Raw genomic sequence first — 24,321 nt, forward strand, 5'->3', positions numbered from 1 at the left:
CCCTCTCCAAGGCCGGGCACCAAGTGGGGCAGTAGCAGCGCTGTGCCGGCTCTGAGGAGAGCGCTGGATGGAAAAGGCCTTCGTTAAACCTCCGTGCAAAGCCTTCACACGCAATTAAAGCAGCATAAATTCAACATGGCTCGATTCACCGCTGAATTGAATTAAGAGCACTTGAAATCTGCAATGAGACCCCTGGGGATTTAATGGGGTTTCACTCAAACACTGTAAGACAATGCGGGTTCATCTCCCTGGGCGAGCAGGGGGCTGCAGGGCTCGGGCACGGCCTCTCTGGGCACTGCAAAACCTCCCCAAATCCTTCTGTTCAACTAATGTTTGGGTGTGTTTCAGGTGGTGACCAAGGAGCAGCCGTGCCCCACTCCCACCGGTGGCCAGGGACATCCCACAGCCCTTCCTGCCCAAGCCCACAGTGGGTCCACTTCATCCCTGGCCCCTGGAGCTCCAATTCCTCCTCCTGCTGATGGAGCACGGTGTGAGCAGCAGGAAGGGATGGGGAAGCTCCATTTGCCACACACCATCAGGGAAGGTGGCTGAAAAGCTCTCCCACCTCGTCCCTGCACAGCGCTCACAACCCGCTGCGGTCGCGCGTTCCCCTCCAGCAGCGCAGACCGACTGCACCACCAGCCTCTCCCCGGTGCTTAATTACATCAAGCAGTAATTACTGTAATTCTTTCCACTTGGCTCTCTAATAAAGCGAGTGCTTTGCTCACGCCTGGATCCCCTCTCTGTGCGGCCAGCGCCGCTGCCCGCGAGTGACGCTGCCGCACGGGTTGGATCAGGATGGGAGGAATCCGGCACATTGGGACTGGCGGATCCTGAGCTGCTTCGAACCAGAGCCGCCCCGAGCTCGCGTGGAATGAGCCAGAGGCCCCATCGCTGCCTCACTTGGAGCAACACGAGTGAGAGCTGGTGGTGCTCTGGGGCCGCTGTGAAATCACAATTTCCTGCTTTCCATCCCTGCAGGATTGAGACAGCATCTAAAATTCCTATAAAAAGTGCTGTCCCTTGTCTGAGAGTCACAGTTCAAACCTCCTCGCAGCGGGACACTCTGTCCTTTAACCAAGTTCACTCCGGTGACTGGTGGAGCCCAGGGATAAAGAGGGAACGCGGGGATCCAGCCCTTTGCCAAACCAATGTCTCACGCGCCCACCTGCAGTCAGGGCTCGTCCTGGGTGAGAGCCGAGCCCGGGCAGCGCCGGCTGCAGCAAAGGAACCTGAAGCCACATTCCATGCGGTTTGCCTCATGACATCTCCTCTCCGCACCCTGCAGAGTGCTTGGAGAAACGGTTCTTGGATAAAACCAGAGCTGGGCTTGGCCTCCGTCCCTCTCTGGGCGTGAGGAGCCACGCGCTGCTCCTGTCAGAGAACCCCGCTTTAGTTCTTGCCAACTTGTTGCTCGGGGTTTGTAGCATAAACTAAACTGTAACATTTATTTAAAAGCTAAATATACATAAATCTGTACGCACGGGCTGGTTCTGAAGCTCATTAAGAGATGGCATTTTGGGAGGAACCAATGTCCATACACAGAGAGGCACCGACTCACCCAAGGATGTGGCCTTTAGGGCATCAATACCAGGAGAGAAAAAACCCACCCTCGATAAAAGCAGCTGGTAATTGTACCTAAAGGGGGACGGGCGGCTTCTCTCTCCATCAGCCCTTGGACGCAGCGGAAGATGCGCTCACTCCCCTCTGAGCCGATGCTGCTCCGATGCTAAGGACACACGGGAACAGGCAGGTAACTCGGCTGTTCGTCGTCTATACTCGAGGGGCTGAACTGCTTGAAAACATAATAAATTAGGCAAAAATATCCCAGCAACTATTTAGCTTGATTCCCATCAGCCCTTCGGTAGCACGACAGCAATAACCTCGATACAGTAAATTATAAACTGATCAAGATAAATAAAATTTCAACATAACACTGCCAAGGCTCGGCTCTGCAATTCCGACTCAGTTTAAACATTAACTACAGCACCGGCTGCGCTCCCCGTGAAGGGATGCTTTGTAGAAGGCTGTGACCCGCACAGGCGCTGCTCCTCCAGCACCGGACTTCATTGGGAAGTGTAAACCACACTGAAATTCATAAAATTTAAATAAGACAGGGAAATTATACCTTGTAGCTGCACTTATCACCAATAATGTACAGTCTGAATTGCAGCCCGAGCAAACAGCGCTCGCTGGGCGCCTCTGGAAGCCCCAGGCGGATGCGGAGCAATTATGAGAAATGAGCACAAAGCCCATTTGCATCTGAATGCTGGGGCGGGGGAGGCTCCATTCACAGCACCACAATACGCCGGCTGGTAAAAGCAACTTTATTAGTGTCCCGCAGCAAAATACATTAGTAATTGGTAACCAGGCATTAAAATTCCCGTCCGGTGTCATACAGAAGTAATCGGCCGCCTCCGCGAGTGTGTGGTTGACTGGATTTGCTCGGGGCGCTCCCCTGGCAGCGGACGCGGAGAAACCCCCCTTTGGAAGAGGCGAAGGAACGTGGGGAACCCACGCGAGAGGCTGCACCACGCGACCAAGGCACCACAGCTCCAAACCCAACCCCGGTCAAACCCAGCCGGGCACAGGAACAGAGGTTTCCCGGCCCATTCCCAGTTGTGCTCCCGCTGTTGGGCAGCGCCCGCTGCATTTTCAGCCTCATTTGAGCGTACAGAGCCTCCTCCCTCTCCTCCCCAACAGCAGGAATGTGCTAATTCATACAATACTTCAATTATCATTTTTTTGAGCGAAAAGACCTAATTTTCCTCTCCTGATCCCAATGCAAACCAGCACTCTGAGCAGCCTGATTCAGCTGTTAGTGTTAACCGTTAGCGTTACTGTCAAATCCTCTTTGGTTATTGAATATTTTATTTAAAGCAAGATTATACAAAATAATTTTCTGCTAGAAATGCCCCCCTGAAATCTAAAAGCACTCTAAAGGAACACACTGCCGCAGGCTGGAGCTATAGCGGTAGGACTTGTAGATTGGAGTATTTCCCCACGTAATCTAAACAGAGTTATCAAAATTATATTAAGTAAATACATTATGAGGAATGGTAAACTTCTGAGAAATCCTTAGGATACGAAAAGTAGAGTTCTGGGAGGAGCAGTGTGGGCTAAAGGGAGAATAACCAAGGCAGAGACCTCTTTAAATGCTCTCCATCGCCTTGAACTCGCTGAGAGCCTGCACCGGGTTCACGTGCTTCTTCTGGGACGCTCTCTTAATTTTAGTTTGGGTTTCATCTTGTTTCTCCCTCTTGACCAGGGGTTTCTTCTCGGGAGCTTTCATCTTCCAAGAGACAGCGGGAAGATTGAGCGAAGCCATGCCCTGGGACTTCTGGTACTTGGTCGATGCCACGTAGGACGCCTTCACGGTTTGCACCACAGCGTTCATCAGGTTCTTGGCAGCTTGGATGAGAGACATGGCACTGTCCACCTGCCAACGGCAACACATGGGTGTTAGAGGCTGGAAAGCCACACAAATCTTATCAAGCTCTTGATCAGGGAGAGCAGGGACAGGACAAGAGGAACGGCTTTCAGCTGAAAGAGGGGAGATTGAAATGAGATCTTAGGAAAAAATGTTTTGCTGTGAGGGTGGGGAGGCCCTGGCCCAGGTTGCCCAGAGCAGTGGTGGCTGCCCCATCCCTGGAGGGGTTCAGGGCCAGGTTGGATGGGGCTTGGAGCAACCTGATCCAGGGGGAGGTGTCCCTGCCCATGGCAGGGGTTGGAACTGGAGGGGTTCTGAAGTCCCTTCCAACCCAAAACCGTTCTGTGATTCTATGAAATACAGTATTCCAGAGACCATGGGAGTCCTGGGGTGGAAAAGCGCTCCAAACCTGATTTTTCTGGGTTTGCTTTTGAGCTCTGAGGTTCCAGATTCGAGGTGGTGGGTTTTTTTCTGTGCTAAGAACCTGACTTGTGCCACCACAAAGAAAAGCACAACGGTCGCCCACGGTCTGTGCCTCTGCCACACTAATGGCAATGGAAAACCTCCGTACGCTGCTGGCTGCTTTGGTGACTAAGCTTGAACGGTTGCTAATGAAGTTAATAAAGCTGTAATATCTTAATCACTGATAATAAATATTTAAATCACCCTATAACATGAAGTTATATCGGAAAGAAGGGAACACAACTACATCTGCAGGCAGGAGCCCCTTCCCGGGTGGCTCCTCATTTACTAGAGCATTAAAATGATGGAGAAAATGCATCTGCTGAAGCTTTAGAGCAGGGAAAAAGGGGTGGAAGGGAGGGGAGGGCCACTGAGGGGACCCCTGCTGCGACCCTGCTCCTCCGGGTGCCAGGCCCTGTGCTGGCGGAATCTCCGGCTCGGAATGCTGAAGGCTCTGTGCAGGGTTTGAACACCTCTGCTCAGCCTGCAGAGAGCTCTGCTGCCTCCACACATTGGAATTCCTGTCTTGTGGACATCTGAGGTGGGTTTTGGGGAAAACCCTGAAGTCGTTGCTTGTCTCACAGTTGGGAAGGAGGGTGGCACCTTCCCTTCCGCCCTGCGGTGTCTGGAGTACAGCAGATCAGACCCACACCCTCCAGCAAACCGGTGGTGTTGGCTTTCCTCACCCCACTCACCACGCTGGAAAACACTTCCGTTACATGCGCCTACTGCCATGGATCTCCACAGTGGGAAGGACCACACTAAATGCAACAACAGCAAGGAGCTGCTTCTCCAAATAAACGGTCAGAGCACATGGGGTGCAAGCCCCAACGGCTCTGCTTCCACAGAACGTCTGCGGAACACAGATGGGGCAGGATATGGTACACTGGGAAGGATTTCACTTCTGGGCAGAGGCCTTCATCTGATGATCTGGGAGTTTAACGCTAGTCCTGGCGATATTTAGCCTCAGGGGACAGATGTGTGGAGCACAGATAAAACCAGGAGATGAGGCTACAGACGCCAGGCTGTTCGTGTACCTGATTTATGGCAGAAGGGTGTGTAAATCCTGAAGAAACTGAATAACTGCGGTAAAACCCTGGAGTATGCATTATTGCAGAATGAAACATCTACTCTGACAGCACGATGCCTTCAGCCTCTCGGCTAACAGGATGCGAGGCGTGCAAGAGATGCACAGCAACGCATCCGTTGCATCTCATGGCTCGGCTGCGCGGGGCCGGCAGCAGCAGGAGGCGCAGCGGAAGAGCCCGTCCTCCCTCAGCTTATGCCCCAATACCGCTGCTCCTGCCGCAGGGCACTGCCCGCCTCCCACAGCCACTGCCGTCCCGGGCTTGTTTGCGGCAGAAAAGGATGTGCTACGAAGTTTAGGCACTTGAAATATCTAAACGTCAGCAAGTGGTTAAGGATTCAGATGGCAATATTGACATTGAGCCGCTTCTGTCCCTTCTTCAAACCTCCTGCCTCAGTCAGGGCATGGATGGGCAAAAGCCCCAGCGATCAAACGTCCCCATCCAGGGCAAGGAAGAACATGCCAGAAGGAATTAAGAACTCAGCTTTACTTCCCTCCCCCCAGATATCCTCCTATTAAGATGAAGCATTTAATGATCTCCAGTGAAAAAATGATGTGCTAAGTAGCGGCTGGAGCAAGGCAGCAGCTTTTTCAGCCAGAGCAGCCACAAAAACGCCTGCGCTCTTCCGGGCACGACTACTCTGAAATATTAACCTCTCTGGAGCACTGCAGGACCCCGGCGCGCTCCACGCAGCACAGAGCCATGGGGTGGGTTTAGCGATGCTGACTGAAGTGATTTCACCTCACTGAGAGCGAAACACAGTCTGGAAAAGCAGTGGATTACACAAAGGTAAAAAGAACCTGTCTACAAACAGTGTCGAGTAAGGGGAAGTGAAGCCTGTTTTTTGCCCCCCGTCAAACAGCGTTTCCTCCCAGAACAACGAGGCAGCCCAGGCAGCACCATAAACTCTGCAGACGTTAAAACTTTGACTCAACACTCCAAAATCTCTTGTCCGTGTACTGTAATGTTTAGCATAAAAGCTTATCTTGGAATAATTGCCACCCTTGAAAGGAAAACCGCATGATCCAGCCATGTCATGGCTCATACGTACCCCAGAGACAACCAGCTCCCCTCCCAGGTTCTGAACTTCAGCCTTCACTTTGCTGCAGATGTTCAGCTGGTGGCAATAGAGCGCAATGCGCTGCAGGTAGGCAAGGAGATCCTGCTTGCAGGCAGAGTCGGGGCACTGGAAAACAAAGGGGAAGGTTTATTTGCAATCATGAAAACTGGAACAGAAAACGTTTAGAGAGAAAGCAGAGAACTCTTGGTGAGGCCCTGGCCCAGGCTGCCCAGGGAAGCTGTGGCTGCCCCATCCCTGGAGGTGTTCAAGGCCGGGTTGGATGGGCCTTGGGCAGCCTGAGCCAGTGGGAGGTGTCCAAGGAGGGGTGGAATTGGATGATCTTTAAGGTTCCTTCGAACCCAAACTATTCCATAATTCTATGAACTCTGCCCTGTAACAGTGAACATGCTCCAGGGATCGTTCCCCTTTCTGCTGAGCGTTGGTTTCCCAAACAAAACTGAGCAACACACGGGCATCACTAAATACATTTGAAGAACCAGAAACACCTAACGGGGCTGCCAGAACACAAAGACAGCCACTGGACAAAACCACTGGGGCTCCTTTTGGCTGCAGAGCTGCCCTTGGGCTCCCTGCGAGGAGGAGCAGGAGGACGAGGGCTCCCGAACCTCTCCAGAGCAGGTTTGTTAACCACAAAAGGTCCAACCAGTACGCTGTACAGGACACAGCAGCAATGATCTGACAGCCAAGATGTCAAGCTGCAAACCGCAGATGTTACCAAACCCAGCCTCAATCCTCAACCTGAAGTATTCTAGGAAATGATGAAGTCAGCAGTTACTCAATTATCTCCAGCAAAGTAGATATTTTCCTGACTTCTGCTCCCATTTCTTAGCAGTGTGGAAACCAGATTCCTCACCAGGCATGAAATAAAATGTTTAAAGAGTTTGCTGAAGCACTCATCCGGAAGATAAAAGTCAGGTTTTCAGCTTTGCAATTGAAAGACTACGCAGGTAGCGGAGACTGCAGTGCAGTTCAGAAAGCTGTTTTCTCGGACAGAAACGAAGGGCCATCCTTTTTTTCACAGAGCCGAGCAGCGAGATGATTAATGAGCCAGTCTCATGCTGGATTTCAAAACAAGAGGAGCCCTGCTGAGAAGCAGCCACAGTCCAAAACGGGATCTGCAAGCATAAGACACAAAGGCTACAGGAAGCCTTTTACTGTCCATGCCAGTCCTGCAGCCTCTTTCAAAACAGCAGCGAGCATGGTGGCCAGCATCGCTTCCCCAAAGCCTAATGGGCCAACCGCGATCCGCCAGCGCGCTCGGGCTGCGTGGAGACCGGCGAACAAAGCACTGACCTCCACAGTGTGCTCCAGCCTCTCACGCCGCTGCTGAAGCGTAGGTGCCGTGCTCCTGCCCGGCGCATGCGGCACTGGTGCAGCACCCTGGGCTGCCTGCACCACAATCTCTGGTGATTGAGTAAATCCGTGGGCCGCTGGCCAGCTCTGGCCTCCAGACGCTGTGCTGCAAGCAGTGCCTGAGATGACCGATTTCCCACCAGTCCAGATCCATTCGTGATGGCAGCGCAGGGATACTGCAGTCTGACAGGCTAGGTTCTGCAGATCCTACAGTGATCTCCACCCTTCCTAGATGGCTGCACCCCATCCAGAAACTCCTCAGCATTCCAGCATCCAGGGTCCTGGCACACAATCTCCCATCACTAAATGCAGACTTTCCAGCACCCCATCGATACACACGCTCATGTATGAGATCCAAAGGCTTTTCCCTGGCCCCTTGGCTTGATTGGACAAGCAAGCAGGGCACACCACCCTCTGCTTCTCCTCTCCGGGCAGGGCGTTAGCCGCAGCCCAGCCAGCTTCTCATCCAGGAGACGCCGGGCACGGCTGCCTCCAGACCAGCACCAAAACCTCCACAGAAAGCATAGGCGGCTGCAGGAATTTACCGGTGTCAGACGTGACAAAGTGAGAAGAGTCTCGCTCTAAGCAGCATCCGCTTCTCTTCACCCAGCCCTCGCTCGCTCTTCCTACTGACCAGACCCTGCTGAAGTTCAGAGATCTGCACTGTCTGCAGCAAAGCCCTCTCTCCTCGCGCACCCTGATCCTGCACAACAGAGCGTCAAGTGAAGATGCATAATGGACACTGTGTGCTCAGAAGACTAACCTTTTAGCAGTGGCACCAATTTACTGCTTACAGCTCCGCTGAAGCTAAGGTTTATTGCTTACAGCCACACAGCCTCTCTTCTCTCTTCAGAGCAAGGAAAAAAGCCCCTCTTGGGTGTCAGCAGCACGGGATGAGCCTTAGTTCTCACTGCAGACCTTCTCTCCTTAGCTACAAGATGGAAGCAGGAACCCAAGTTTCATCAGGCTGTAGCACAGGCTATGGAGATCTGGATGGCTTTGTGGGTATCTGACCTGGCATGTCCACAAACCAACAGAAATCACCTTCTTACTTCCAAGGAAGCCAATGAAACACCCCAAGGACCTGCAACTCCTACACAGGCACGTCGCTTCCATCAGTGAAGTGAAAACTCTGAATAACAAAGCAGCAAAGCTTGCAGGTTAATTTTTTAAGCTAATCAATATCAGTCAGCTGTACAAAATGCTTTAGAGAAAGCCCATGAATAGCGTTGGCCAAAGAGCTAATGAAAAGCTGAAATTACCATTTTGGAAAGCGCTCTCCATCTCCCGAACAGCTCATCTAACAAACAGTACGAGCAGCGCCGCGGCAGAGCGAGTTCCATGTTGACAAACGCACAACACGACAGAGGGACTGCTGAACAACTCAAGGTACTTCATGGGTTGTGAGCTAAACAGAAACTGTTTCAGGAAGGACAATCTCAAGGAAAGAGGCCGCCGTGTGGCTCCCAGCAGCTGAAGGAGGCAGCAGAACGGCAGCAGGGGAAGCAGTGGAAGAGGAGATATTATTCGGCTGTATTTATCAACATGATATGAGCTGGAAAACCACATCCTCTGCTGTGTGTGCTATTTCTATGAGCAGAATAGAGCATTCAGTTCAAAGACAGATTAGATGATGTTTGAATAGAGATGTAACACAAGATAAAACCGAACACTGACAAAAGGCACTGCAGATGCCTGTATGAGCCTGTCCTTGACTAAGCAGGAACACTCAGATAAAAACCAAAACACCCAAAAGGCAACAATTTCAACACTGATTAAGAAAGATTATGTTACTGTATCAATCTACAACAGCCATTGACACACAAGACCCCTCTGTAGAGGTAGCTCGAGAGGATTCCCACACACAGGCTCAGCAGAGAGCGGCTCTGCAGACAGAAACCACTGTGCTGGAGGAGCCCCTCTCCTCCCCAGACCCTCAAAATGAGATACCTCCACAGGCTCAGTTGTGGGGCTGGCAAAAGCCAAGCTGGATGCTCCAAGTCAAAGCCAGGGAGGGGCTCTTGATCAGGGAGTGCAGGGATAGGATGAGGGGAACGGTTTTCAGCTGAAAAAGGGGAGACTGAGATGAGATCTTAAGAAGAAATGTTTTGCTGTGAGGGTGGGGAGGCCCTGTCCCAGGTTGCCCAGAGCAGTGGTGACTGCTCCCCACCACCGGAGGTGTTCCAGGCCAGGTTAGATGGGGCTTGGAGACCCTGATCCAGTGGGAGGTGTCCCTGCCCATGGCAGGGGGTGGAACTGGATGGGCTCTGAGGTCCCTTCCAAGCCAAACTGTTCTGTGGTTCTACAAAACCCAGGATCCATCCCCGATAGAGCAAACAACCCCCTCTATTCACTTCCTACCACCCCTGCAGAGAAGCAGAATCACCTTTTTCACCCTTTTTGGAAAGCAAACGGGCAGGGAAAGACAGAAGAGATGATAGAGACAAGAACACAGCCCCCATCACCACATGCCTGGTAGGTGTCAGTAAGTGACCTCAGAGACTTTTCTTCCTCGCACTCTATCTCCAGTTTAGGGAAACGAGCCTGAAGACAAGCCCCACCAGTCCTACATAACGGCTGGACACTGTGCGGCCTCTCTGAAAGCCTCTCTGCTTAAGGAAAGCAGATACTGCGTCAGGACAGGCACACGGTGTGTGTGCCAGCAGCTGCCACCCCGCACCGCCGGCAGCCAGCGCCCGGAGCGGCCTCTGCAGCGCACGCCCCAGTCCCGATAGCAAGAACCTGCTGAAAGGTTTGGCTGGGAAGCTTTCCTATGCTTCCCTCCAGCTCCTTTCAGTGTAACGATTGGATACCGATACAACCTCCCACTGATATCGGAGAGAAAAAGCAACAGAATTTGTCTTTTGCTTTGTAAATATTTCAACATTGGAAAAAAAAAATAAAATGACACTGAGGAACCTGGTCTCGCTGCAGATCTTGTTCATTTGTGTTGTAACTTCTTCCTGTTCCCCTGTTCCAAACAAGCTGAGCGCTGTTTGAGCGAGAGATGGAACACCTCTGGGAAAACCCACCAGCTGATGGCGAGACGCTTTTCAAGAGACGTGAAATACCTTGGATAATTGCTTTTACGGCTTCAAAGGAAACATGCTGTAAAACTGCCTGGCGGCGGGAGTCAGGAGTGCCTGACACCCTCACACGAGGGTCGTGATTCAGCCGGTGTCACACGGGGAACAGAACACAAGCCCCAACCGTTTGCTAAACACCGGTATTAGGCAAAAGAAGGCATTAGTGGTTGGCTGAAATGTATATGTTGTCCATCTTCTGTAACACCGCCGGGGAGTTGCACATTAACAGATTCCCACAAGTTTCAGCATAACAAACTACACAGCTGCTGGTATTAGTAGATTGAGTTGGGGAAAAAAAGCTCTACACTGGTCAAAATGGACTTGGGGGTGGTGGTCAATGAGAAGCTTGACATGAGCTGACAATGGTCACAACCCAGAAGGACAACCATGTCCTGGGCTGCATCAAAAGAAGCATGGCCAGAAGGTCGAGAGAGGGGACCTCATCTGGAATACTGTGTCCAGTTCTGGAATCTTCAATGTAAGAAGGAGATGGAGCTGCTGGAACGGGTCCAAAGGAGGCTACACAAAGATGATCCGAGGGCTGGAGCACCTCCCATAAGAGGACAGGCTGAGAGAGTTGGGGTTGTTCAGCCTGGAGAAGAGAAGGCTCAGAGGAGACATTATAGCGACCTTCCAGTACCTGAAGGGGCTACAAGAAAGCTGGGGAGGGGCTGTTCACAAAGGCTTGTGGGGATAGGACGAGGGGAAATGGGTATAAACCGGAGAGGGGCAGATTTAGACTTGATATAAGGAAGAATTTCTTCACTACGAGAGTGGTGAGGCCCTGGCCCAGGTTGCCCAGGGAAGCTGTGGCTGCCCCATCCCTGGAGGTGTTCCAGGCCAGATTGGATGGGCCTTGGGCAGCCTGAGCCAGTGGGAGGTGTCCCTGTCCGTGTCAGGGGGGTTGGAACTGGATGATCTTTAAGGTTCTTTCCAACCCAAACTATTCTGTGATCCTATGATTCTATAAAAATGACTGACTCTACAGTCCTGCTTATATTTATCTTCAAACACGTGCTCAATCTTCTACATTTTTAAGGACCCCACTTTTGTTAAAAGGAGCCGTTTTATTTTTTTCTCTATTTTGAGATGCCTCAGCACAGAAAACCGCATGCCACATTCGCATAAAACGTGGCAATTATAAAAAGAAATGCATTGTAAACCTTTAGCCTGAGATCCCCCGTGATCTGTAACACAAACTGCTCCTTCCTTCATTCACCTACAGACCAGGACCTGATTCTTCCAGAAATACAGCCGGCAAAACGCAGTAGCGAGGAGACTCATTCTAAAAAGCACTTTTCAACTTTGTTTCCCTATCAAACGTTCCTCACTGCATCATTAATACATTAGAGCGAAGACAACATCCTCAGGATGCGACACTCAAAGAGAGAGATCTGCATTACAAAGATTTACTTCCGAAGTGACGCAGTTTTATTTCAAGCCTTGCATTATGACTTTAGGACTGAAAAGAAACAGAGCTGTACAAAATACAGCTTAGTCCATGGTCTCAGACTTAACCTACCTGCACTTTGGAGCCTGTTGAAGGCAGAATATTATTACTAATGCTGATGTTTCTTTGCAATTTGGGTGTGGACCAAGACTGAAGGTGCTTTTGCTTGGCCCAGCCCAGTTTCTGAAGTGGCTCAGGACAGGCAGATGCATTGCTTCAAACCCTGAGCTGGTCCAGACTCGCTCAATCCTACAGCATTCTTTTCCAATAACTGCACACACAGCACAACAACAGCCTGAGATAGCGCAGAAATGCTCAGGTCACCACGTGCCTTGCTCAAACTCTTAGTCAACTCCCACCAGACAAGGAAAAAAACACCAGAGAGCTTTGACAATCTCAACATTCAGTCTGTGTGGCATTTGAAAATTGTGACTATTAAAAAGCTGCCAGAGAATTAATATTAAAGGTTGTGTAACAGGCCACGTGTAGTAATTACGGTGTTGCCTATGCAGTCTTGTCATCGCTTTGGAAAGCATAGAGCGTATTCTGAGCATGACAGAAATGACTTAAATTCAGTTTCAGTTCTGTTTATGGTGTGATATGAAGCAGCATTAGCATATCGCTACCTTAAAACGGCAGGTGCTTGATTTAAGCTTAGGAGCTGCTGGTGCTACTCCTCGACGTATTTAGCTGCTTACACGACTCAAAGCATGGCAGGAGAGCAACCAGACAGAAACACATGGAATTTTCCAGCAGCAAATGTGGAAAATCAGTTAAACCCCAGCAAAACCTCAAACTCTTCGGTTAGTTGTGTCTGCATGACGAAAGATCTGCCGTTGCTCACTTGTGCTGCAGGCTTATGGAAATGAATTGTGACTTACATGGTCAGCAATGGTCCGCCCCAGCTTGTCCATCCTCGACCCGGCCTCTGCAATCTTCTTGGCTGCACTAATCACATCTGACGTATTTTTCAGTGGACCTTTACCTCTGCAAAAAAAGGACAAAGCCTACCTTCTAGCACCAGAAAATCAGAGAGTGAACTAGACAGTGCTTTCCTCCTCCTGTTCCACAGAGTCCTGGAAGCCATTCCTCACCCAAACTGTGTGAGTCAGGTTGCACAGAATCAGGCAGGTGTAACCATGACAGCACCTTCATTTTCAAGACAGTTCCCCCTTTCAGCCCTCCCCATATTTAGATTAAATCTAGGAATAAAAACATCTTAAACTTTACTGTTTTAAGGAACCTAATGATGATAAGAGATAACATTTTAAAAGACAGATTGGCAATTTTCATGGAACGCAACATCAAGTTTAAAAAATAGCGTTGTATAAAATCTCATAAATGAATTTCAAAAGACATCAACTCCCCTCTCTTTCTTCGGCAAATAACTGCACTAGGAACTATTTCTGCAGTACAGCAATATCAAGAAGCTCATAGAATTTAATGTTGTAAGGCACTGAGCAAATATATATATATTCCTTGGGACAAAAATCACCCTTAAGAAAGAAAGGAAGACAGGCAGGCAATAACTGCTGTGTATCTATAGATCAATTTAAGCAGTTATTACCAGCCCGTCACTGTGCAGTAATGCATCTCCCGAGTTAATACACGGGCTTTCACAGGGTACCATTTAATGGAAATTATATGGAGTAAGGCTCTGAAGAGCACTTGCAAACTATTTCACTGAAAGATCATCGTTCCGGCCAGTTGTGAAAGGAGGAGGATGTGCACGAATGAGGACTCACCTGGTGAAGTCGGTCATTTCCATCATAATCATGCACATTTGTTTTGCCAGAACAATTATATCATTACCGCTGTCATCCCATTTTGATACTTCAGCATCCAATTTACTCTTTTCTTCCTGGAAGCTTGCGACTTGCTCGGCAATCTTAGCTTTTTGCTCTTGAGGGAGCTGGGCCATGATAGCCTGGAAGAGAGAGTTTTCTCACATTGCCTTCTGCCACCACTCGCAGAAGGCTTTTTGGAACGTTTCACTAATAACCAATTCAAGTCATGTAGATGGAGGATAAAAATTTAATAGGAACCCTCTACCTAGAGGCTTTACAGAACCATTTCCTTCCATTTTGAACCAAAGTTTATGCTTTTTCTTAAGAACGAGTGCCTAGAAAGACAACTTGATATCTGCAACGTGGGCATTTGCATGATACAATTATTAGACACCAAACAAGTTGGTCAGTTAATACCATCCATCAAAGCCAACCTGCAAGGAGAGGAAGGACTTGCCTTTCCTACAAAATTGAAGAGCGTTAAAAGGAAGTTCCACTTGAGTGTCTTGCAGTGCTGCAACACACGAAACAAATATTACGAGTCTCTTTCCTGCAAAAAGCTAGATGTACTGTTTTGAAACATGCCTACTGAGGAAAGAGTAAGTGCAAATGAAGACTATGTGCTTGTTCCTGAATAAAATCCATTAGATCATTTTTACAGCCCGTATGAGACCCAGTGCCGCCACCTTCATAAAGACTAGGGGCACTCATGCCTCCAGGAGCAGGTAAAAAGGAGCCTTCGGTACAAAACAGCCTCTGGCAGCAGTTGTGCTAAAAGGGAAATTAGAAACGTCTGCATTTAAATAAAATGGGGGAGAGGGATACAGGGATAGAGAGTGCTCGTACAAGGAAGGAGAGTACTCTCAATTAGTATAACTCGACAGGCAGCATGGCAAGAGTTTGATAAATAAGGCCTGGCCACTTCTTGTCTGGTTTCAGGCTAGAAGAGCCTTCACAAAAACATCTTTTGTGGCACTTCCCCAAGAGTGTAAATTGCTATCGACCCAGAAGGGGGCATGTCAAATAAAAACAACAGGTAAGGCCTATTTTTTCTGCAATGTTCTGATTTTAAGTCTTCACCTATTAATGATTATATATTGCCTATGAATGCTTTCATTTTTAACAGTCACAGGAAATGCAGCTAGTTTAAATGATTTCATTTGGGAGCTGCTCTCAACAGTGTCTTGATTAAACACTCAATGGCCAAACACAAGTATGACACTTTGCAAAGAATGCCCGAACTGCAGAGTTATCCATTTCTTGTGCACAAATTTTGTATCTATGTGTTGAAAAGAACATGAGTGCAATGCAAAGAGTTGTCCCGTATCTTCTCGGAGGAGCTCTCCAAAACAAATGGCAGCGCCTACAATGTCTGCGATGTCGAAGTATAAAGTAGTTCATGGGGATTAAAGGGATTTTTATCTTTCAGAACACCCAAACAAAATGCAGACATGCTGCATTTCACTTAACCAGAAAACTGGAAACCAAGAACACCAGTTTTCCGATCCAACATTTTCACAACGACCCTCCAAAACCTTGGCCTAGAGTTTCAGAGCAAGCTGAACTGTTTCTTCAACATCACAGTGTTATAATATTCAGTGTCATTCCTTACCCTTGCGCTTTGTCCAGCAATGAGTTGATCATCTTCCGTCTGAATACTTGTTCTGCTTCGGTTGTCAAAATCCTCCGTTTCAAAGTCAGAATCATCCAGCTCTTCGGGAGTCTGAGGAAACAGTAATTCAGTCAGAGTCAAACAATACATTTAATGGCTCTCAAAATCAACAAGAATATTGTTCTTCAGACAAAGAGAATGGAAAGAAGTGAAGGTGCTGTTTAATATTTTCATCAGTGATATAGACAGCGAGATTGAGTGCACCCTCAGCAAGTTTGAGGATGACACCAAGCTGAGTGGCGCAGTTGTCATGCCAGAAGGACAGGATGTCATCCAGAGGGACCTGGACAGGCTGGAGAGGTGGGGCTGTGTCAACCTCATGAGGTTCAACAAAGCAAGTGTAAGGTCCTGCACGTAGGCTGGGGGATGACATGATTGAGAGCAGCCCTGAGGAGAAGGACTTAGGGGTGCTGGTTGATGAGAAGCTCAACATTAGCCGGCAATGTGCGCTCACAGCCCAGAAACCAACTGTGTCCTGGGCTGCATCCAAAGCAGTGGGAGCAGCAGGGAGAGGAGGGGATTCTGCCCCTCTGCTCTGCTCTGGTGAGACCCCACCTGGAGCCCCGCATTCAGTTCTGGAGCCCTCAGCACAGGAAGAACATGGAGCTGTTGGAGCAAGTCCAGAGGAGGCCACGGAGATGACCTGTGGGCTGGAGCACCTCCCGTACGAGGACAGGCTGAGAGAGTTGGGGTTGTTCAGCCTGGAGAAGAGAAGGCTGTGGGGAGACCTTAGAGCAGCTTCCAGGACTGAAAGGGGCTCCGGGAAAACTGGGGAGGGGCTCTGGATCAGGGAGGGCAGGGATAGGATGAGGGGGAATGGCTTTAAATTGGAAGGGGGAAGATTTAGATTAGACATTAGGAAGAAATTCTGCACACTGAGGGTGGGGAGGCCCAGGTTGCCCAGAGCAGTGGTGGCTGCCCCATCCCTGGAGGTGTTGGGCTTTGAGGTCCCTGCCTACCCAAACCATTCCAAGATTCTATGATTCTATAAATATTATTCAATCTTTTCAAGAGAAAGGTAAGTACAGGGACTGTATCCAGCTTGTGAGCACGTGTGAATATGCTTGACAGCTGGTGTTAAACACCACAGGGGTCCCCAAAACTACACTCCAGTAACTAAACACGTGGAGCTGCCAGGACAGAAACACACTCGGGATGTGAGACACAGAAAAGAAGTTTTTACAAAACGAACAGTATCTCCTGCAACTCCGTTCCATGTAAAAGCTGTGCTTGAGCTTCTGAAGCTAAAATTACACAGCTTTAAGGCCTGGTTTGAAATCAGAGATGTCATCTTTAGCACAATTATGTATCAAAGCATCGACTAAGCTAACAACAGATAAAATATATCGAAATTTATTCCTATCCCCCAGGAAAAGCTGAAATTTTTAGCTAGTTAGGGCCAGCATTTATGCTGTAGGCGAAACACATCTGACCTAGTTCCTGCTTGCCTAGGATTTATTTTTGCTGCTGCCAGTATAGAGCTGGCAAACTTCTTATAAAGCTTATCAATTTAAACAGTGCATTTGTCAAAATACTACATCTTCACCTAGAGTGGCACTTCGTGATGATCAACAAAGAACTTCCCTGATAAATGCAATAAATCGTGATTAACAGATAAGATGCAAATAAAGTCTCTGTTCTTCAGGCTTCTTTCCTACAATCTGAATTGTACAAACTTGCTTTCCAATATCTTGTGATACAGTTAAAATAAAGATGGATAGGCAAAACAGTTGCCAAAAAGCACAAAGGCGAGTCTGCTGACAATCAAGACTCAGGGTGATTCAGCCACCACCTCCCCTCCACGCCTTGAAGAACAGAGTATTGAAAAACTCAGCATGAGCAGTTCAGTCCATTAAGACTTCAAAACCTAAAGAAAACAGTTCTGCTGTGTCTTTAGCAACCGTTGATCATTCTCAAGCTTCCTTCTCTTCCCATCCATCCCAAAGCCCAAACATCCTGGGCTACACAAAGGGGAATTCTGCCTTTCATATGAGCAAACACTACTCTGGGTGTGCTGAGCGATTGCCTGGCGAGCAGGGAGGAACGAGCGTTACTTCAATCACCTACAGTAAGAGTTTAGTTTTGAAAATCCACTGCATAAACACAAAAATTAGGTGTTTGCATGACTTTTCCTTCTGGTTCCTGTAAAGAACAACTGTCACCGCACAAAGTTTCAAATGGGGCGGTTTGTTTGCCCCGGCCGAGCTCGGCAGCATCCTCCTGCCAGTGTAGTTACCGCAGTCTAGTTTGAGACAATGCCCTGGAGAAGCCATGGCTCGGTGTCTCCTTTTGGATGCTTCTGTCATCCTAAATACATTCTAGAGCTTAGAGCCCTTTGGACAAAGAATAGGAAGATTTTAACTTCTTTATAGGTCGCCGGCGTGTCACCAGGGAGCTGCCGTTAGCTCCTGGCAGCTGCAATAAAGCCGTGGCACTCTGACATCAGAGGCACGGCACAAGGGGAAACGTCAGGATTCCTGGCATTGCCAGCTCGGCTAATTACTGACGACGTGGAAGTGGCAGTCGTGCTTTCGTGTCCTGAATAACAAGGACTTCAGCAGGGGGTGAATCTAATTAGTTTGTCTGCATCGCAGGAAAGTGCTGATATCTTCATCTAATGTCGGTTGTCTATAAATCCTGAGCTGAAGTTTGAAAAACACTATATGGAGAGCACATATGTGGTTGTCAACTATTCATTTTTCCATCCCATTCTGTGCTTTAAGCAGCAAACATAGAAGACAATATTGCAACGGTTACTTTAATCATGTGTATTCTGGGGCTGTATGTCCTCAGTTTGCTTATCACCAAAACAACTTCTTTAGGAAGAAATGTTTTGCTGTGAGGGTGGGGAGGCCCTGGCCCAGGTTGCCCAGAGCAGTGGTGGCTGCCCCATCCCTGGAGGTGTTCAAGGCCAGGTTGGATGGGGCTTGGAGCAACCTGATCCAGTGGGAGGTGTCCCAGCCCATGGCAAGGGGTGGAACTGGATGGGCCCTTCCAACCCAACCCATTCCATGATTCTATGAATGCCATACTCGGCATTCTGAGAGGCGAAGACAGTTTCTCTGCAGGGCCCTTACATTTGAGTCAAAGGTATACAAAGAAAAAAGAAGTGGAACCCCTACATTTGGTTTTGCTGTGTCTGGCTCTGTCTACCCATTTTTACTACGCTAAGATGCAAGAAATTTTATGCCCTTAGGTCAGCCTCAACCAGAACTTCGTTTTCAGCATTGCTTCCATCCACTGCGGGAGCCCTTCCACGTCTGCCCCGCACACCTCCCACCAGCCAAATGTCACCCAACTTCCCAGTAATTAGGGCTTCCCACTCACACTCCCTGCACCTGAAACACACACGCACAGGAGAGACAAAGCCTCTATGAACTGGTCCCTGTTTACTGAGGTTAGCCAATTAACGAATTACATGCTCTAGGAATTACAGAGTGAACTCACCTAAACCTGCTGTTGACTAACTAGCATTCATTCTCCAAATTTCTTTAATAAAGAGCCATTAGGTTTTATTTCTAAGCTCTCAAACCATCAAAAAGCATCTATAGTTAGGAATCCATTTGCTGTTGTTATATCAAAGGTCACTGATTTTAGCACATTAACAAGCGAGGCATTAACACGATGTTACAAAAGATGCGTGAAGGGTGTTTAGCATCACAACTCTGGCTATCATTGATGCTCAGAGCTCTTTAATGAATTTGAGTCAAAACGCACTTCTGAAGTACTCCTCAGAGTGATTAGCAGTTTTTACAACTCAGAATGTAAAGATGAGCTGAACCAAAATCTTTTGCTGGCTGCTCTCGATAGAACCGAAGTGTTTCGGTTCAATAGAGGTGGGGGTAAGGGAGTGGAAAGCCAGAAAGCTCTTTAAGTAAGTTGTGCTCACCCGAATCATCAGTACGGCTTTCCTGATATCTCGTATTCCGTCATACACCAGTCGTGAAGCATCGATGAATTCATTTTCATCCATTGGCTGAGCAGGGTCTGAACTTAACGCTTCCACAGCGGCTTCGACTTGCTCAGTAAACCGTGGCATAACTGAATTCAGAACAGAAAATCTGTCAGTGCCCACCCCAGTGCCATCTTCTGCTTTTCTCTTCACTATCGCCCTGCAGCGGCTCCACTTAAATTCAAATCATTTGTGATAGAAGGACATCAATACTGTAGCTTGAGTCTTATGTCCACTTACTTCTGTTTACACTGCTATTTGTTTTTTATCCCTTAAACAGTGAAAAGGGAATTATGTATCAAAGCACCCAAGCATTCAAAGTGAAAAGGTTATCACATCATCCTCATGGGTAAGGAGCAAACACCTGGGGAAGCAGTTAGAAATTACAGGATAAAATACTAAGCATTTGTTTAGTATTCCCTGTACATCATTTTCTTGAGGGAACCCCTCAGTATTACCACCACGAAGGCCAAGTTTGCGAAGGCACTGGGAGAGGGCAGGTTGTGCTGCTGTGCTTCAGTGACTCACTGCACCATTTACAGTCTGTTCCTTTCTTCAGGGTCACCCTTCATTCTTCAAAGTTGTAATTAAAACAAAACCAACAACTAATAGTTGGCACAGGACTCATTAAAGCAACTGGAAGTCATTCCTTACCCTATATGGATGTTACCAGCTAGTTCACAGGAAAACACCCTTGTTTATTGTTATGGGGTAGGGGACTACAACCTACAATGCCTCTTTAACGCTTACATTCTATAAAACATACCCTAAATCATTACCCCACGCTTATTCTACTCGGCCAACGTAGCAAAAATCTTCTTTCTGGGCCCTGACCACTGACAGAGCCTGGTACAACACCACAAGGTGACCAGCACAGCTTCCAAGCCCCGACTCGCTGCCTGGGACTCATTGCCCGGTGTTCCGGTCTCTACAGCTCAGTCGGTGACAGCAAACACACTCAGGGAGATCTTGCGCACTGCTGAGATTTAAGCCAGTCAACACAGCAAAATGACATTTCTCATCTTGCAAGAGCTCTGCAAATCACTCCCACTGATCCCCATTACAGCATGTAAATGGAGTCTGTAATAGACTGCACAGGGACATCGGTGTCCGCTTGCCGGTGTGCTCGTAAGCAACAGGAATCCAGGGATCTTGGTAATAACCAGCTCTTACCTGTGTTGGACAGTAACTTTGTCGCTTCCAACACCTTCTCAGTGTAGACTCCAGGCTCGTAGTTATCCATTTCAGAAGTGACAACATGAATGACTCTAGCAGCACGTCCTCGAATCGCACCAGCTGTGCGGTCTAAGCCATCAACATCTTTTTCTTGGAGAGCAATGACACATTTGTTTACATCTTCTAAAATATGATTCTCTGGTGGGAAAAGAAGGAGGATTTAGATGGTAATATCTTCTTTTCTGTTGCAGTCATCAGCATTGTAACGTCTCGGTTTGTGACCTGCTCGATAAACCTTAGCAAGATGCTGTAACACATTAATTTTTGAGCTTGCTGTGACCAGCAAAGAGACGACCTTCCCAACCAGGTGTCAAAAACCCCATCAGTCCATTCACCTACTGGCATCCACGCTTCCTGGCCCCGTTCGCACTCAATTTTACCAAGAGGAAAGCTGAGTTCTCCCCTAATGTGTTACTTTCCATATTCCTCCCCCAGACTGCCAAAGCCCTTATTCCAAACATCCGTGAGCCACTCCCTTGTCACTCCACACACGTGGGGCGATGAGGCACCCTCCCTGGCACCACACCTAATCCACTCGGTGTGTTAATAGACCCGGGGCCCTTGTTGCACATTTCTAGCCTCCTCCATAGTGTTTTCCTACAACCACACACGTACCATCAGAGGATATTAAACTGTCAGTCCTCCACTCAAATTTAAGACACAAAACATATGCAGTGATTTATGCAGAAAGCGTCCCCGTGACAGAATAATCATCACCTCATAAGAAAACAAAAAATAAATGCACGACCTCTGTTTGTCATTTACTTCGAGCACATGCATATTCTTCTTTATACAGAGATATTTTGCAGAACCATGGAATGGTTTGGGTTGGAAGGGATTTTAAAGCCCATCCACTCCCAATCCCTGCCATGGGCAGGGACACCTCCCACTGGATCAGGTTGCTCCAAGCCCCATCCAACCTGGTCTTGAACACCTCCAGGAATAGGGCGACCACTACTGCTCTGGGCAACCTGGGCCAGTGCCTCCCCACCCTCAAACATTTCTTCCTAAGACCTCACCTCCATCTCCCCTGTTGCAGCTGAAAACAATCCCCCTCGTCCCATATCTGCCCTCCCTGATTCAGAGCCCCTCCCCAGCTTTCCTGGAGCCCCTTTCAGTACTTGAAACTTCCCCAGGCTGAACAACCCCAACTCTCTCACCCTGTTCTTGTACAGGAGGTGCTCCAGCCCTCGGATCATCTCCATGGCATCCTCTGGACTCACTCAAGTGCAAAAAGCCCAAAATGAGTAAACCCCCTAAGAGATTTCTGAAGATACCTAAAGAGATTGGGAGCCTCATTTGGGGAAACCTACCCAAAAGGTCTTCCAAACTCTGCTAGAGACCTCCTTAACACATCAGCACCAGCGCTTTGACATTGTCATCCAGTATCAGCATTTGGGCAGCTTGGTAAGGAACCAACTTGGAAACGTTTCTGCTCTGTCACTTAAAATAGTTGCCAGCGTTACTTACCATTGACTTAATCATGCTGGGCTGCCAAGCTGTGCCACTGAAGTGGCTTTTATTCCCTGTGCAGGTAGTAAAAGAGCCATTTTGCAAGAGTTTGCAGAGACGAGAAGCACATCGAGTTGACTGATAGAGGATTTGTATAAACTGAAAGGATTGCTGCTGGAAGTGTTACGCTTGATTTACATACAATTAGCAGAGCCAGGTGCAATATTGCCAGATTTCTGTAAGCAACCTGGACAAAAAACATGCTTGTGAAATACCTCTGAAGCAACACAGCCTGAACAAGTTCAGCTGAGGGCAGAAGGTGGCCCTAAGAGAGAGAGGCGCAGGTTCGTTAGCGATTTGACAAGTCAGTGAGCAGGCAGCCGAGGTACCAGAGCTGCACGAGGAGCACAGAGTCTTGGCGTGTAAAGCAAGAGACAGACAGCCCTGCAAGTCGCAACAGTGAAAAAAAAATCATCGGCGTTAGGCCAAAACACAGCCTGTTTATCACCTGAATTCCTTAACGAATAAATTAAGCCGCAGACCATTTAAAAGCCTCTTTGGATTATATGAACTTTAATAAAAGCCATGGACAAAATGAGGATGAATATTTAAATGCCTGCTGATCATTTAATGTCTTTTGCAGGTGCAAAGCTGCCAGAAAGATGTTTCTTTGGAAAGATAATCCCTCACGGAGCAGTGTGCGAGGGGCTCCGGGGCAGGTACGGGGCTGTCAGGCGCATCCGCTCTGGTTATGCTCCCCAGTGGGTGATAACAGATCGGATTTGACACTGTTCTGTGTGCTCGTACGTACACACTCTGCTACCTGTCTTACAGGCACGCGGAGCACAAGTGTCTGGCACCAAATGGCATCTGCTGAGGTCGGAGTGGCAGAGCCCGAGGAATGCTGATGCATGGGTTCACTGCCAGCACCTTCGGGGACGCGGTAACGCTGCCCCGCATCAAAGCTAACAGCCTTCCTGCTGCCGAGCTGGAGAAAGATCGCTCAGAGACAGAAGATAACATGGAATATAACACAGGCAGCAGCAAAGGGATCTCCTCCTCCCGCAACTATATCTCCTCCTGCAGCTATAGGGAAAAAATTGTGCAGTTTGGAAACAAGGTGAGAGGGTAAGAGGAAAGACATCTTTCCAATAGAAAGGATTTTCTGAGCCAACAAGGAAATACACAGAACCATGAAAAGCTAATAGAATTAGAAGTCGCCCACGACTGTCAATCCTCAATCTACCCCCACCAAACACCTTCCACCTCCACCCACCTCCCCGCTAAGGGGATTAAGAAATCCTTTTCCAAACATCCTAAAAAGTCTGCGAGGGAGTCTGGAGGCTACAGAAAATCAAAAGCGGAGAGCAACAGCCAGGAGACAAAGCCACAGATGCATCAACACAGCTCTGCTTCTCCACTGTGTCCCCTGCGGAAGGCCTTGGAGCAATTCTCCGTGCTAGACCCTCTCTTGACACCGGAGCCTGGAGGAACCAGGTCAAGCAGCAGTGCCAGTCAACGTGGCTGTGGAACAAATACTTGAGCATTTGTACACTTGTAAATGCAGTTGTAACGAAGAGGACAATCACGAGGCTCAGGCAATATTCATCTGGAAGCTCTTAAGATGAAATAGCTCTGCTGTGATGGGCAGTCTCTTGAGCAAACCTCTGTCAGTGGTGGAGGAACAGAGGCAGCAAATGGGATGATTTTTTTAGAGGGTTTCAAAGGAGATCCAGGTAATTTCAGAACATTGAATTTGACAATTACACAGCGCTATCCGCAACTGCTCTAAAGAACAGAGATAGTGGGCACACAAACACACCCAGAGTGCTCAGGGAAGACACTAACAAGAGGAATGAGAATTATGGAAGGCACAGAAGAGCTTTGAAATGTGGAATAATGAAACAGGCAAGGACTCTGCAGTCAAGAAGGAGCTGAGTGACTCAGCGTACGACAGAAGTCTGCACATTTACAAACAGCATGAAGAAAGCGAGTAGGGGAAAAACCTCTTCATCATCTTCTAGTACAACCAGGGGCATCAAACAGAGCAAAGAGGTGACACTGCAAAAACCAAGGAGGTTCTGCACCCAGAGCACAGTTCAGCTGTGAATTCTGCACAGGACAGTGGAGGTGCCAGTGGTTTACAATGGTCAGAAGAGCAACTCACACAAGTGTAAAAGAGAAAAATCTCTGAAGGACTGTTCAGTAGACCTCTGATGGCGCAGCTCCCTGAGCTGCAAACCACTCATTCTTGGGAGTGCATAGGAAAGCT

At 48.4% G+C, this 24,321-nt stretch overlaps 2 protein-coding genes across 3 annotated transcripts in view; one reads left to right on the top strand and one right to left on the bottom strand.

Moving 5' to 3' along the window:
* Positions 1-3,134, top strand: part of SIL1 (SIL1 nucleotide exchange factor) — a 116,961-nt gene extending 113,827 nt beyond the window's left edge. The window contains exon 12 of the transcript XR_008452256.1: positions 349-3,134. The gene's annotated coding sequence lies outside the window, so the exon portion shown is untranslated. The remainder of the gene's footprint in view (positions 1-348) is intronic.
* Positions 2,362-24,321, bottom strand: part of CTNNA1 (catenin alpha 1) — a 130,511-nt gene continuing 108,551 nt past the window's right edge. For both annotated transcript variants that reach the window (XM_054079793.1, XM_054079794.1), the window contains exons 12-18: positions 20,535-20,735; positions 19,299-19,450; positions 15,350-15,460; positions 13,696-13,877; positions 12,832-12,937; positions 6,032-6,166; positions 2,362-3,439 (exon numbers count right to left, since the gene is read on the bottom strand). In XM_054079793.1, coding sequence (XP_053935768.1) covers positions 3,152-3,439; positions 6,032-6,166; positions 12,832-12,937; positions 13,696-13,877; positions 15,350-15,460; positions 19,299-19,450; positions 20,535-20,735 — 1,175 coding nt within the window. In that variant the 3' untranslated portion in view covers positions 2,362-3,151. The remainder of the gene's footprint in view (positions 3,440-6,031; positions 6,167-12,831; positions 12,938-13,695; positions 13,878-15,349; positions 15,461-19,298; positions 19,451-20,534; positions 20,736-24,321) is intronic.

The sequence above is a fragment of the Cuculus canorus genome, chromosome 14 (genome assembly GCF_017976375.1).
Source record: "Cuculus canorus isolate bCucCan1 chromosome 14, bCucCan1.pri, whole genome shotgun sequence".
NCBI lineage: Eukaryota > Metazoa > Chordata > Aves > Cuculiformes > Cuculidae > Cuculus > Cuculus canorus.